This window comes from Nyctereutes procyonoides, unplaced genomic scaffold (assembly GCF_905146905.1).
Source record: "Nyctereutes procyonoides isolate TBG_1078 unplaced genomic scaffold, NYPRO_anot_genome, whole genome shotgun sequence".
NCBI lineage: Eukaryota > Metazoa > Chordata > Mammalia > Carnivora > Canidae > Nyctereutes > Nyctereutes procyonoides.
In genome coordinates, this window is record NW_026575141.1 from 857,906 (window position 1) to 873,013 (window position 15,108).

At 46.6% G+C, this 15,108-nt stretch overlaps 1 protein-coding gene across 1 annotated transcript in view; it reads right to left on the reverse strand.

Annotated features, from left to right (window-relative positions):
* Window positions 1-12,745: 12,745 nt before the first annotated feature.
* The window catches only part of EXOC4 (exocyst complex component 4), a 746,310-nt gene continuing 743,947 nt past the window's right edge, over window positions 12,746-15,108 (reverse strand). The window contains exon 18 of the mRNA XM_055307533.1: window positions 12,746-13,040. Coding sequence (XP_055163508.1) covers window positions 12,803-13,040 — 238 coding nt within the window. The 3' untranslated portion in view covers window positions 12,746-12,802. The remainder of the gene's footprint in view (window positions 13,041-15,108) is intronic.

A 15,108-nucleotide genomic window follows, 5' to 3' on the forward strand; every position in this document is an offset into this window, starting at 1 on the left:
ACCCCATTGGCTGAGTCATATTTCTAGAAATGAACAGCTGAGAGACTAGGCTGTTTCTCTCTCTCTTTCACAGTGAAGGGCCTTCCCATGAGAGCCAGGAGAGCAGTCTGCCAGAGCCAGACAGCCTTGGTTTCCATCACATCTTGGTATCAGGGCGACCTCACAGGGGTTCTCTTTTGCTTGTTATAATAAGCTAATTTTCTGCGGAGAAAGAGGCTGAGAGATTGTCATGTTGCAATACACTTACAGGAAGCAACTGGCTCACATAGTAGAAGGACAGAAATAGAGTAATTAGAACTTATGTCCTAGACCTTGCCCTCTTGGCGATCGTGAATTAAGAAGTGTGAAAGATTAAAGATGGGTGAAAATTCTTTGATATTCCTCTTACTGAGAAATGGGTTCTATTACTGGCCTATTACCTTGTGACCTTTAGAGTATGGCCAAAGTGATGCAAACCTAGTTTTAGGGCTAGCTTCTGTCTTGGTGTCTTAGCATCTTAAGCCAGCATGAATAAGTCCAGCTACTCTGCTGGAGAGCCCATATGCTGAGGCCCTGGAAGGAAAAGGACCCTCAGAACCATTTGTGCCAATGTGTTAGTCATGTGAGTAAAGCCTTCTCGAATGCTCCACACTAGCCTAGCTGCCAACCCAATACCACTGAGTGACCCTGGTGGATGCCACATGGAGTGGAAGAATTGCTCAGCTAATCTCTGCTCAAATTCTGGATTCAAAGACTCATGAGACATAATAAAAATGATCAGTTTAAGCGGTGAGGTTGGGTTAGTGTTCGACAGCAGTATGTAACAGGAATGGGGAGCCAGTGCCCTTCCAGAATATGCCTTAGGCTGAGCGAAGGACCAGACGTAGACACTGATTTGTCTGCAGCTGCATCTAGATGGGGCTCTCCAGACCTTCTCAGGGTGTCAGGACTCAAGGGCCTGTCCTGTGCAGCACTGGATGGGGTATTCCAGAAAGTTCTTACCAATTTCTAGTTCCTTCTGCAGAGTGTCTGCTTCCTGCCCCCTCAGTAATGCGAGCCTTTATCAACTGTGGTAGTCATGGTAATCTCATGAATAATGCCACCTGTTTGTATGACTGCACTTTGCTCACCTGGGTGTCTGAACAAAGCAGGCACACAATAAAGGTTTTGCTGAATGAATAAAAGGCTTGAAAGGCTGCAAAGTCTATTCCTCCAACCCAAAGTCCTCTCTTGTTTACTCTTTTTTTCCCTAGATGTCCCACACTTGCTTCAAATTTATCCACTGGCTCCTTCACCTTCAACCCTGCTTCTCTTCTCCTCTCACTGACTGGCACTTCACCCCCTCAGTGAAGCTAAACAGAAACCTGGGAACCTTCCTTTGCTACTTTATCGCGTCCTCCTCCCTCTTCCCAGCCAACCAATGACTGCGTCCCGCAATTCTATTCAGTCTTCACCCCATGTCCATTCTAAAAATATTTCTTATCATCTACTATGTTCTAGGGACTGGCCTAGGTGTTGGAAATCTAGAGAAAAGATATAAATATCCCGGGCCTCCTAAAATGTATATTTTAGATGGCGAAGGAAAAAAAAAACAGATTAACAACTGAACTCTATGGGATGTCAGATAGTGATCAATGCTGTGGGGAAAAATTCAGCAGAGAAGGGTGGCAGGGTATGGGAGAGGGGCTGCTGGGTTTAACAGGCAGTCAATGAAGGACGCACTTAGGTGAAATCCAAGCAGAGAGCCACGTTCTTTAATGCCTTCTGAAACTATCCACTCCTGTCTACACAGCCACTGCCTTAGTTCAAGCCACCACCATCTTCCTCCTGGATTATTACTAGTCTCCCTGCCATCCACCTTCCTATTTATTGTCCATCTTCCTCCAGGGCGGTATTTCTCAAGTCAAAACCTGATCCCACTCTTAAAATTCCTTAGTGGCTACCCTAAATCCCTTGAGGTTAAAAACCAACATTTCACTCACATCTCCTACAAGCCTCCAGGACCTCCAACGCTTTGTCCTCCAAGCACCCCTTGATAGGGGGAGCTACTTTCAGTTCTTCGCTAAACGTGGCACAGAACTTTTAAAAACCTTAAGCTCTTTTCTCATCCCACAAAGAAAATACCAGGACCCTTTTTGTGGTTGTCGCCGTGGATTCGTTTTTGTTTGGATTTGAGGTGCATTTCAGAGTCTGGTTCCCTTTAACAGAGCCATTTATTCAGGAAGGGTCGGTTTTGGGGCAGGATGAAACTTTCTAATCAGTTAGGGAAGAGCTAATCATGCAAATGAGGGATGTTTGTAGCTTAACTAAGTCAGGGGCTGCAGCTATACATTACTCCTCAGCTAAGGGCTGGTGGCATGGCCCTGGATATCCATAACGGAAGGCAGGTGGTGTGAGAGGGGCACGAAGCTCTGTATCCTTGAAGAGGGAGCCAGTTTGCAGCAGCAATAGGGGGTAGGTTTGGAGGTTCTGTGTACCAGTTCATGGGGTCTCTGGCCCAGACTTCATGATTGTGGGTGAGCGGAGTGGGGTGTTCTGGGGGGTCAGAGAGGCACCACGCACGTACCTGGAGCCAGACCTGGCTTTGCTTTGGGGAGTCCCTAGTCAGTGCCTTTGTGCTTGGAGGCAGGCAGGGACTAGACCCTGGGTCCTGCCTCACAAATTCAAGTCGTGGGGGTGGCCCACTCACTGCAAAGCCATCGTCCACACCTAGGAGGACAATTAATAGATTCCTCACGTGCGGCATTAGAGGAATGGACACTCCATCTGAAGGGTGGGATGTTAATGACAGGCGGGACAGCCCAGGCAGGAGAGGGACTGGACGTGGCTGATGCAACGTGTTCAAGACATGCACGTGGCTGCCAAGACTTTGCAGCCTTGTCCACCTTTTCATGAATGAATTTTAAAGTAAATAAACTCAGTACCTACAGCTATGTAACCGGATTCCAGGACCCCGATCCCCCATAATTAACACAGAACTCTGTCTACAGATCTGACTGGAAGGGGAGTCTGATCCTGTTGTTGCGTTTTCCTCGGAATGAATGTTCCAATAACAGTGGTGGCCAGGGAGGAGGGACAGAGGGTGAGGTCCTCACTGAACTTCCAGAGCATGTTGAAAGATGACTGTTATCTCAGCTAATAATGTTGCTAATAAATGTTGTGTGTGGTCTGCTTCCTTTGTCATGACCTGCTAGCTAAGTTGTGGGGAAGAGGTATATTTTTCCTCCCTACTTTTTTTTTTTTAAGATTTTATTCATTTATTCATGAGAGACACACAGAGTGCGGCAGAGACACAGAGGGAGGAGCAGGCTCCCTGCAGGGGCCCGATGCGGAACTAGATCCCAGGATCCCAGGATCAGGCCCTGAGTCACCTGGGCGTCCCTGCTCCTCACTTCTGATGGTTGAGGCTACTGATGTTTGTTTACTGAAAGAACCTGGTACATATGAATGTCACATTGGCTTAGATCCGTGCAATGGTCTGAATGTTTGTGTTCCCCCAAAATTTCTTAAAATTTTTTTTCTTATTTTTTATTGGAGTTCGATTTGCCAACATATAGCATAGCACCCAGTGTTCATCCCATCAAGTGCCCCCTCAGTGCCCATCACCCAGTCACCCCAAACCCCCGCCCACCTCCCTTTCCACTACCCCGTGTTCATTTTCCCGAGTTAGGAGTCTCTCATGTTTTGTCACCCTCACTGATATTTTGACTCATTTTCTCTCCTTTCCCCTTTATTCCCTTTCACTATTTTTTATATTCCCCAAATGAATGATACCGTATAATGTTTGTCCTTCTCCGATTCACTTACTTCACTCAGCATAATACCCTCCAGGTCCACCCACGTCGAAGCAAATGGTGGGTATTTGTCGTTTCTAATGGCTGAGTAATATTCCATTGTATACATAAACCACATCTTCTTTATCCATTCATCTTCCGATGGACACCGAGGCTCCTTCCACAGTTTGGCTATTGCGGACATTGCTGCTAGAAACACTGGGGTGCAGGTGTCCTGCTGTTTCACTGCATCTGTATCTTTGTCCTCCAAAATTTCTATGTTAAAAATCCTAATCCCCTGTGTCAGGGTATTGGGAGGTGGGGCCTTTGGGAGGCACTTAGGTCATGAAGGTGGAGCTCCCATGAATGGGGTTAGTGTCCTTAGGAAAGAGACTCTAGAGACCTCCCTGGTCCCTTCTACCCTGTGAGGACCCAATGAGAGACACAGCGATGAACCTGAGAGTCTCTTCCTAGACTCCAAACCTGCCAGTGCGTGGATCCTGGACTTCTCGGAACTGTAGGAAATACATTTCTATTGCTTATAACCTACTTAGTTTTCTGGTATTTTCTTAGAGCAGCCAGAATGGACTGAGACAGCAGTCAACAGAGGGGTGGGATGCAGAGCAAATTACATCCACACTTTTACTTCCCTTCTGAGCTCTGAGTAGGGTCAGGGCAGGATGCAACCATCTCAGGGGTCAGGACCTGTGCCTGACTAACTGGATCTAGGAAACATGGAAATAAAAATTCAAATGAACGATAATAGTTAAATAAACCTGCAAAACTTAAGAATTTCTATAACCCTTGTGAACACTCTTTAATGCTGGCTATGTCGCAGGTGAGTGAATTGTAGCTCTTCCAGGACCCAAAGACCCAGAATTTTGTGCTTTATTAGTATCTTGAAATTAGCTGGGGTAACAGCATTTCAGCGTTGTGTTTCCTCCTTTTAAAATGGCAGCTTCAGATCTTCTTCAAAACCATTAACATTTACTTCCATTGGGGCACCAGAGAAATGCAAGGAACCCTGAGCTACTGAAGAAGAGGTTAGAAGACAGAAAATAGATTTTTTTCTGCCAGTCTTTTTCATGTTTTTGTGAGTGGGACTGGGTTATTAGAGGATAAAAACTCAATTCTAGGGACTGGTATTGAATGGCGCTATGATGGAAAACTTCCAAATAAAAGGGGCTGGTCCAGGGAGATGATTAGACCTCAGGGAAAAATCAGGAGCGAGATGTGCGGCCTCTTGGTCAGGCATTCTGAAGCTTTAAAACAGTTCATCATAATGCTCTGTTTTTCTCTGTAGGTAGTGGGTATATGCAGAAGCTTCCCTATGAACAGAAATCCTGAACCAAGGGCCTGTGTACGTGGCCCACGAATACTCAGAGTATCAGCAGCTCAGAGGAGGCAGAAACATTAAAAGACATAAAGTGGGGGGCTCCAGGTCACTCCTTGGGTGAACGACACATCCCTGGTGCTTCTATCCCTGGCACAAATGTGCTGATGGAGCACTCGATACTGGCTAAGCAGCATCTCTTCTCCCTTGAGCCTCTAAATGTGGCTTCTGTTCCCATCACTCCATTCAAACAGTTCTCTTTTTAAAAAGGATGAAATTTAATAAGTAAGTAAGTAAGTAGTAAGTAAATAAATAAATAAATAAATAAATAAATAAATAGGATGAAATTATTAGCATCAAAGTCCCTGGGGCACCTGGGTGGCTCAGTAGGTTGAGCATCTGCCTTAGGCTCAGGTCATGATCTCAGGGTCCTGGGAGCCAGTCCCTGCATCCAGCTCCCTGCTCAGCAGGGAGTCTCCTCTCTCTCTCTCTCTCTCTCCCTCTGAAACCTCCCCATCACTCATTCTCTCTCTCTTGCTCAAGTAAATAAAATCTTAAAAAAAAAATAAAAAGTAAACTGAAAAAAAAATGGCCTTTGCTCCTTCTGCTCCCCTCTTGGTCAGCCTCTTTGTAGTGCCTATTAGGCAGGCAAGGTTTGGCTACAGGAACAAACAAGCCCTGAATTTCAATGGCTTACAACAAAAATTCGTGTCGTTCTCACATCACACGTCCACATGGCACGTCAGCTAGGGCGTCTGCTCAGCAGTGTCCTCCTCCTGGGACCCAAGTACCCTGAAGGGCCGCTGTCTGAGGCTGGAATGTTGCTGGATGTTGTGGCGGGTGGGAGCTCTGGAGGGCTGCACGCGGTAATGGGATGTTTTGGGAAATGTCACACTTCTACCCACAACTCACTGGCCGCCTAATCACATCGTTCCACCCAAACACAAAGGAGGCAGGAAACATGATCCTGCTATATATTCCTGGAGGAGGAGAGCATGAAGTCAGGTGTGTTGCCCTGTTCTTTCCATGTGCACACGTCACGTCTTTGCAGGTGGGGCCCATCACTCTACTTGGTGGCTTCGCAGTGTGGGGCACATGGGGGCTCCCAGATGCAGGGTCCCTGGGATTGGCGGTGAAGGGCTCTGGATCCTGGTCCCGCCTCAGTCACCAAGAGTCCCCACTCTCCCGTTGGAGCTTCTTGCTTGACCCTTCAGAAAAGTGAAATGGTGAGGACAAAACGCTCTCTGAAGTTTGATCCAGCTCTTAGGAATCCTCAACAGGTGTGTTACTGAGAGACTGATGCCATTGCTCCACCCCAAATTCGAATAAAAGGAGCATCCCCTCCCTCGGCCACCTTAACGGGAAGATTATCTGGGGACTGGCACCTGAAGCCCAGGCTCCCTTTAACCCCCCAGGTGTGTGGTTAATAAACATCCTGTTTCAGGGCAGAAGAGGGGCTCCTGGGTGGCTCAGTGGTTGAGCATCTGCCTTTGGCTCAGGGTGTGATCCCGGGGTCCTCAGATTGAGTCCTGCACTGGACTCATTGTGGGAGCCCACTTTTCCCTCTGCCTGTGTCTCTCTCTTGTGAATAAAATAAAATCTTTAAAAAAAGAAGAAGAAGAAAGGGAGTGGATGGGAGAGAGCATTTGGGACACTCTCTTAAGCAGGCTACTGACTTGAAAGGTTCAGGCCCTGCCCATGGTGGGCAGGAAAACAGACTGTGGATCTGGAACCAAGCGGGGAGAACTGTCCCACCTGCAGTGTTACCTCCAATGCTGGGAGGGGGCAGGTTGTGGATTCCGTGCAGCTCGGACCCGCACGGCTCACTGTGGCCCCAGCCGGCGGGACCTCGGGTGGGGGTTACTGCGGGATGTGCCTGCGGAGACTGGGCACAGGGGCCTGAAGGTGAGCACGCACACGGATGATGATCCTGCCTTCACCCCCATTCTCCTGATGTGCTCCCCCCGCAGGGGCACGCTAACACAACCCAAAGGAAGGGAAGCCTCATCCCTACCCTCCCTCCGGGAAACCACAAAGTTACTGCAGTTAAGGTTTTTTTTTTTCAGTTAAGGTTTTTGCTGAGAGTGGTTAAGTGGGAGCTCAGAGCTAGATTTTATGTATTTATTTTTATAAGATGTTTTATTTATTTATTCATGAGAGACACACAGAGAGAGGCAGAGACACAGGCAGAGAGAGAAGCAGGCTCCATGCAGGGAGCCCCATGCGGGACCCGATCCCAGGACCTGGGATCATGCCCTGAGCCAAAGGCAGACACTAAACTGTTGAGCCACTCAAGCACTAGATTTGATTTAGAGAGAAAAAAAGACATTTTTCTCACCTCAGATTCCTAGATCAGCTTACGAACTTATTTTAGAGATGCCCGCCCTATCTGACATCACTCTGCAGAGGCAGGAAGGGGCACTGCACACTCAAACCCCAGGCAGAAGGCCAATGGGTCTGTGAAGGCCTGGTCCCTAAAAGGCACGGGAGCCTTCAGAGTTTGATGAGATGTGCACAATACACTGGCAGGCAGTGAGTGCGAATCCGCTAACAGCTCAAAGGGAAGCCAACCCTGGAGGGCAACTGTTCTGGGCTGGGGACAGGCTCAACCAAAGGACAGGCTCCTAACCACTGCTGTCTGGTGGCTTCAGGCTTCCAAGCACAACAAAGCAGCATCCCGAGCCCCGCCCCGCAGATCCCAGGCCTTTTTGACACCGAGTCCCCACAAAGGGGCAGCCCACTTACGCCACATCCACAGAGGAGGTTTTCTAGATCTTGGGTTAACAGCTCCTCAAAGAAACAGATAAGATATTATTATTAGAATCTGAGTATTTATGATGCTTATGTAATATTTATTATATGCCAGGCACTGAACACCTCTCTTACTTTATACAGCAACCCTGTGGGATAGGAGTTATGGTTATCATCATTATTATCATTATTATCCCATTTCACAGATGAGGAAGCTGAAGCTTAGGGCATTTAATAGCTTATACAACAGCAAACCACTGATATGTAAGGCTGGGGTGACATTCTGAGCCAAGGTACATAGAGGATTCTTTTTATTTTTTTAAGATTTTATTTAAATTCAAGTTAGTTAACAGATGGTGTATTATTGGTTCTAGGGGTAGAATTTAGTGATTTATCAGTTGCATATATACCCAGTGCTCCTCACACCAAGTGCCCTCCTTAATGCCCAGCACCCAGTTACTCCATCCCCCCCACTCAAGGCACAGAGGATTTAAAAACCTGAGCATTTAGTCCCCCGCCTCAGGGCTCCAGCCTTTGGTCCAGGTATGTATGGGTCATCTTCAGCCTCCAGCTGGCTGGGCCCAGCCCCTGGGCCGAGGGTTCTTGTGTCCAAGAATCTTGCAGGTATATTGGTGTATTGGCCACAGGGACCTGAGGAGCAGCAGTGGACAGTGGGAAGGACAGTCTTAAATTCAGTCTGGGAATGGTTCCCTCTGGGGGCTGTAGGAGAGGATGTGGAATGTCACTTGGAGCTCTAATGAAACATGTGAGGGTCTCCCCTTTGCCCCAAGGAATGAGAAGAGGAGTGCCAAGCACGCACTCTGGCATGGGCACTGTCCGCGCAGCGTCTCACAGTGAGCCTTGGTTCCCTCTGCAAAGTAGGGATGATAAGAGTAACAGTCTCATAGGATTTTTTTTGAGGGTTAAATGGAATGATGTGGTAAAGCATTTAGCATAGCATCTGACACATATGAGGGGTTCAGTAAGTGATATCTAAAATAACATAATAGCAATCATAAAAATAATTGCAAAAAAACCCAAACAAACAAAAAAAAACAGGTGCTGTTTTCCCGATCGCTCAACAGTGAATAACCTTGTGAAAGAAAGCTTGGCCTGGTAGGTAAGTAAGTTTGGGATGGACAGATTGCCAGTTTTTCTCCACTGACACTATGTATTGCAAAGTCATCAGGCATCTGAGGCCACATTTCTAAAAGGGATTGAATATAACAGGAGCTGCGCTCACCTGACAGCTCCTAACCTCATTTTTTTTCATTTGCAAGAAAAAAAAATATATATATATTGCATGAAAATATATACAGAAGCTGTATATACATTTTAAAAAACATATGCAACTTTAACAGGTCACCGCATCCTCAGGCTCCCAGGGGTTCCTGCTCCAGGTGTGCCAATGTCCCGGCAATATTTTAAATTACACACCCAAGCCTTTGGCGGGGATCTTGGAGCAACCCCTCACACTGGGCACATTTCCTCAACCTCACACCTAGCCCCATTAGCAGAGTCTTCTCAAGTGTTCGCCTCTGCGTTCACTTTTAAAGCAATCTCCAGCTTGGTGGCAGTGGCTTGTGCATCTCATTACGCTCCTGATAATTAGCTGTATCTCATTACAGCCCAGCCCCCATTGGAGAAGGACCAGTTGTTTTCAGGTGGAAACCGGTGGTGGGCCTCTTATGGCACCTCTTCAAAATTCCAGGCCGGCTCTGCCTCCGCCAAATTAGGACAAGCCCTTCCAGCTGCATACACTTCATTACAGCGTCCATTTCAGAAAAAGACTCTGCTGCATTTCACATCTGGTCACATGCGTATTAATGATGTACTTCTTATAACAACCATGCCTAATTAGGACAGAGCCGAGACCTTTGCTGAGCCAAGTCTCTCTTTGTTTTCTTCTTGATACCTCATTACCCTCCTTCCAAATTACGCCCAATTTGTTTTCCATCCCTGCCCCATTAAGACAATTGCTCTCAGGTGTGTGTATTTCGGCACAAACCTCTGCTTTTTCAGGCACAATCTTGCTGATTGGGACACTCCTTGTTTCCACATGTATCCTGCTCAGGGGACAGCTACTTTGCCGGGCTTCTCACTATGTTTGCCTCCAGTGGAGTCGAGCCCAGCTACAGCTTTGTCCAGGCCTCTACTATCCTTTTTTTTTTTTTTTTAACTGTGGAATTTCTGTGCCCCGCCCCAGTGCTGGGAGGCAGCCAACAGCTATGCCCTGGGGTAAGAATCCAGAACACGATGACCTCAAGACATTCATGGAACCTGTGAGGCTGGCATCCATGTGTTCCATCAACAAATAGTAAAGGGTCAATGAACTTCCAGGCTCTGGCTAGCCAAGAGGGGCACACAGTCCCGAGCTTCCAGAGGGCAAGGCTCAGAAGAAAGCAGCAGAGGGTCAGACTAAAGATGTCAGTCTTCAATCCTAGGAGATGTCTTGCTAAATGAAAGGGTGGTCTTGGTGGATTGAGTGGCAAATATAAACTCTGGGGAGGGCAAGATCAGAGTAGAAGTTGTGTCACCTGAGCCCTGTAACAGGCCATTACATCTCTTGACTGAATGAATGCAGTGACGCTAAGATCTTCATGGATAGGACTTGACTGGAAGATCATTGGGTTTGGTGGCCAATTCCACTTGGCTATATTTGAGAGTTTCACCCCAAGCTATTGGAAACATAAGTTAATGATGGTCAGGCTGAGGATATATTCAGGCAAGAATGAGGTTCTGGTCAGGGGCTGGGGTTTCTGTGAAGGAAGTTCCTCCATCTGCATCCATTCAACCATCCATTACTGAACAGGACACTGGCTGTCCCCGACCTGTTAAAAAATGAGTGATGTGCCATCCTACAGAGAAATCTACGCCTTGAATGTCTTGGAAAAAGAGGCACAGATCACTTTTTGTCTGTACAAAACTCACATTTTTCAATCCTCTCATCATTGTAGCCAAAGCTGGGATGCTACTTTTCTAAATGCTCCCCCGCAGCAGCCCATCTGCCACTTCTGCTGGTTCTCAGTGTTTTGGCATTCTCCTCGCTCCAAACCCATGTCCCTTTCCACATCCAATAAAACCTGTCTTAAGCACTCACCAATTCCACCCCTGGTTCTTCTGGCATCCATGTGACCACCCCAGGGTTCTTTACCTGGCGTGGAAGGAAGGAGGAGGAAAGGTACAGGAGCTATGTTGAGAAGCCATGGCCACTAAGAGGAGGCCTCCAAACCAAAGGGGTCGGCTCTATGTTCCCTCATCCCTCTTCTCCCACCCCCCACTTCTTGGGTAGACAACTTTCCCATAATGTTGTTAGTTCCATGGTTCTCTCCTACATGGATTCAACTTCTTTCTGACCAGGCCTCTGAAGCACACAGATTTACGATATTTCTTCCAGAACTGTCTGGAAAACCATCTTCCGGCTGACTGCTGAACTCCCACTGTCAGTCCTGATTTCTAACTCAGCCGTGAGTGTACATCCGTTAGGGATGTGGTTAGAGGCCAGTGGCCATAGTGTCTTCAAGGTAGATAAAGTGGTGCCCTCCCTCACTGTCTAGTCTCTGCCCCTAGGCTTAGCAGTATTTGGCCCACATTAGGCCCTCAGGGAATGTTTATTGAATAAAGAATACAAGAAAAACAACATACAACATTTCAGCTTCTCAAAACATTCTTTAATTTTCTGCTTTTGCCACCAAGACCAGAGCTATACCAACAGGTACACAATTTTTGACCATCACGATGTGGGGCATGGCCGTGTATGGTCAAAGTCCTTCCTACTGTCCTCTCCATGTGTTTCCAAGGTGTGTCCCGGTCAGTGCATTGCTTTCTCCTGTGACATATCAACCATGGGTAGCAGGAGTGCTTGGAGACTTGGGGGCAGTGGCGGGGTCCAGCGTGCCAGGAGAGGTGAGCACCCAAACTACCCAGGAACACTTTAGAAACAGACTCAGCTGGTGGGTTGAGGTTGAATGTCACACTGTCCCACCTTCCATGCACTCAGCTGAGTGGACCGGGGCTACTTTCTATGGTGAGAAAGACCTAGGGGCTGACACCCAGAGCAAGTAAGCATCTAAGAATCACTCACACCCAAACAATGTTTAACTGAGAATGAAAGCTCTCCACCTATTATTTTCTCTTGGAAAGTAGAGGCTAAAAAAAAAATAAAAATAAAAAAATCAAGAAGAGGGTGGATTGCCTTTCATTCTTCCATTTCTGTGATTCAATGGCTCTTTGTTTTGATGCAGCGAAGTAAAGACGAAAAGGCAATACATCGACTATAACCTGTGTATAAGCTACTGCATACAAAACTCTTCCAGGGACTGAGATAAAAGCACGTTTCCCCCCAAGCTCAGAAGACATCCTGTTTTGGTTAGGGAAACCTGTTGCAACCTACAGCCAGCTGAGAAGCCACTGACTTGACCTTGGCAAGAGACATAGAAAGCAATGCACATCCGCTCATCTCACCGAATTGTAAACTGACAGGGTCAAGAGAGTAAAAATCTCCTGTTTGCATAAGAGGACCCTACGAAGTGTTCTAGGAGGGGACTACAATTTAGGGAATGGTCTGCTTTCCAACAATTGGTGGGCAGTAGTAATTTGTGCATTCATTTTTTTCAGAGCCCAATCTGATACAACCTTCCTTCCATCCCACCCAGGGAACTCAACCCTTTGGAGCCAACTGCGCTCGAGCAGACATTAAATCAAAACATTCTGTACTGCGGACTCCCTTTAGAGATTATATGAAAAGCCCAAATGAAAGAGACCCCCCCCCCAAAAAAAAAGAAAGAAAAGAAAAAAAAGAGAAAATCCTCATGCTTTCTCTCCACTAAAGCATCAGGGTAGAGAAAAGCAAGTCTGCTCCAAATATACCAAATAACATGGCAGAGAAAGCAGGAGGTATGACTAAGTAAACAAACTTGGTGGCTCCCCACCCACCTCCCACCCCCATCCCCAGCAGTGCGCTCGATTAAACCGTGGTGATTTTCTTATCCTTGGTGGCTTGCTTGATGGCAGCCTGCTCGCAGATGATCTCCTTGAGCCGCTGCAGCCTCATGTTCTGGGTGGTCTGGTCTCCCACCCCAGTCTGACTGCGGTGCAGCAAGGTCAGGGCGTGGATGTATTCTAGCTCCGTGTACTTCACGCCCTGGTCCACCACCAGGTTCAGGAGCTCGTCGGCTGTGTTGTACAGCATCTCATAATACTGCCTGAGGAAGCAAGAGGGGACACTGTTCACCATCTCTACTGTCAGCCGTTTAGATAGTTTTAGGTGGAATGAATAACCTGGTGATAAATCCTTATTCAGTAAGCATCTATTGATCGCCAGACTTGTTCTGGGCCCTACAAATATAATGGGGAGCAAGACAAGAACCATCTCTACTTTCTTGGAGCTCACTGGAGCTTGCTTCATGAGAATAGGTCTAAATGGAGACTCAGGAGACCTCAAATCTTTTAGGATCTCAGTTTGAGATTTGCCCTAAGGTTACATTTACCTAGGAAGATCCAAAGAAAAAGAAGTAGGAACAGAGCCAAGAGGGAGGGAAATAATCATCTGGCAGGCACCGTGAAAGCTGTTTTTGTCTTATTCAGTCCCTCATTGGTTCACTTATTCATTGGAGGCTCTTTGAAATGTCTGGTTTTCTCCTCCAAAGGTGGGATAATAATAGTACCTATCTCCTAGGGTTATGGGAAGAATTAATTCATCCACATAAGCACTTGGAATAGGGCCTGACAAACACACATGCTCCATAAATATTAGCTGTTATTATCAGAAATAATAATAATGTATTAATAGTAAGTAATGTAATGATAGTAATGGAAGTATACAATGATGAGCAAGACATGGCCTCTCTCCTCAAATAGCTCCGAGACAAGTTGGAAAGATAATGAAAAGTAGGGAAATAATGGTTGCATTTTTATTGACAAAGTTCATTTCCATGTATTGTGTCATGTAACCCTCACTATACCTAGGGAGCTATTATTCACTTTTTTCAGATAAGGAAACTGAAGCATAGCCAAGTTACAGGATTTGTCCAGTGTCCCAAAGAAATGAGGGGCTGTGGCAGGATATGCACCCAAGTTTCTGACTCTTGGTCCAATGCTCCTTCTTCATGGAAACAGACAAAAACACGCTCCAAGTGACATGAGGAAGGATAAATATTATAGATTTATAGCAGAGGAAGGAGAAATCCCACCATTCTGAGGGAAGGGTGTAGAATCAAGGAAGACTTCGTATGGGGTATGATATTGTCAGGCAGGGCTTCCAGGCAGGGAATTCTAGATTAAGGGAAAAGAGGAGCAGAAGTGAGACTCCTTCTGGGAAGAGGAATCTGGTTAGCCTGCACAGTGTGGCTGAACAGCAGAGTTGTGGGAAAAGGTAGCTGAAGCCAGAAGGTGGACTGTTTGACATCAGGCTAGTTAAATTAATAAAGAACTTTGACTTCATCAAGTCAGTAGAGGACCTCTCTCCTTCACCTCCCAAGGTTCTATCGAGAGCACAAACACCATGCAAGTTGTGCTTCTGGAAGATTAAGGTGACAGGTACGTAGAATGGTTTGGGAGGGGATTACCTATAATGCTAGCAAAAAGTTGTGGACTTGAGATCCATTCGGCTGCAAGGCCATTGGCCTAGGTGGAGAGAAGAGTAGTACCAGTAAAAGAAACATGCATTACACTGAGTCTTCAGTGCAGAGAGAAGATGGGGAAGGCAGGAGTCAAGAAAGGAGAATACAGCCACCTGCCCTTCTTGAAACCAACATTATGCCACCACTATCCCTTCACTGAGTCTACACTGAGGCTCAGACTTGCACATTTACTACAAATTACCCAAGAGGTAAAGTTCAGGGCAGGCTCTGGGCCCCACGATGCCATCACAGTTGGTTAGACAAAGAACAGAGAAGCCTTTCCAGACACAGTTTACTTCCTTCTCTCTTCTGGGCAGGAAAGGCAGCTTTGCCTCAGTGAAGGGAGGCAGACCAAGGCAAAAGGCCCAAAGCAACTCCAGAAATGAAGGGATCTTGCAGATCTATCAGGATCATTGGACTTGAGTCTTGAATTTGTTTCTTGTTCATCAGGAATATCTTGAAGAAAAGAATACCCTCTGGGAGAAGTAAGCTATCCTTATACCGAGGAATATATTCTGGGAGCTCATAATTTCAAGGATATTTTATATCAATTGTTGCTACAATGGGAATACGCTCAGGGAGGGTGTTGGTGTCTTTTCACATGGCTAGCTCCTTTTCCTGCTCTGCTAAACTTCCTTTTCTAATTAACATA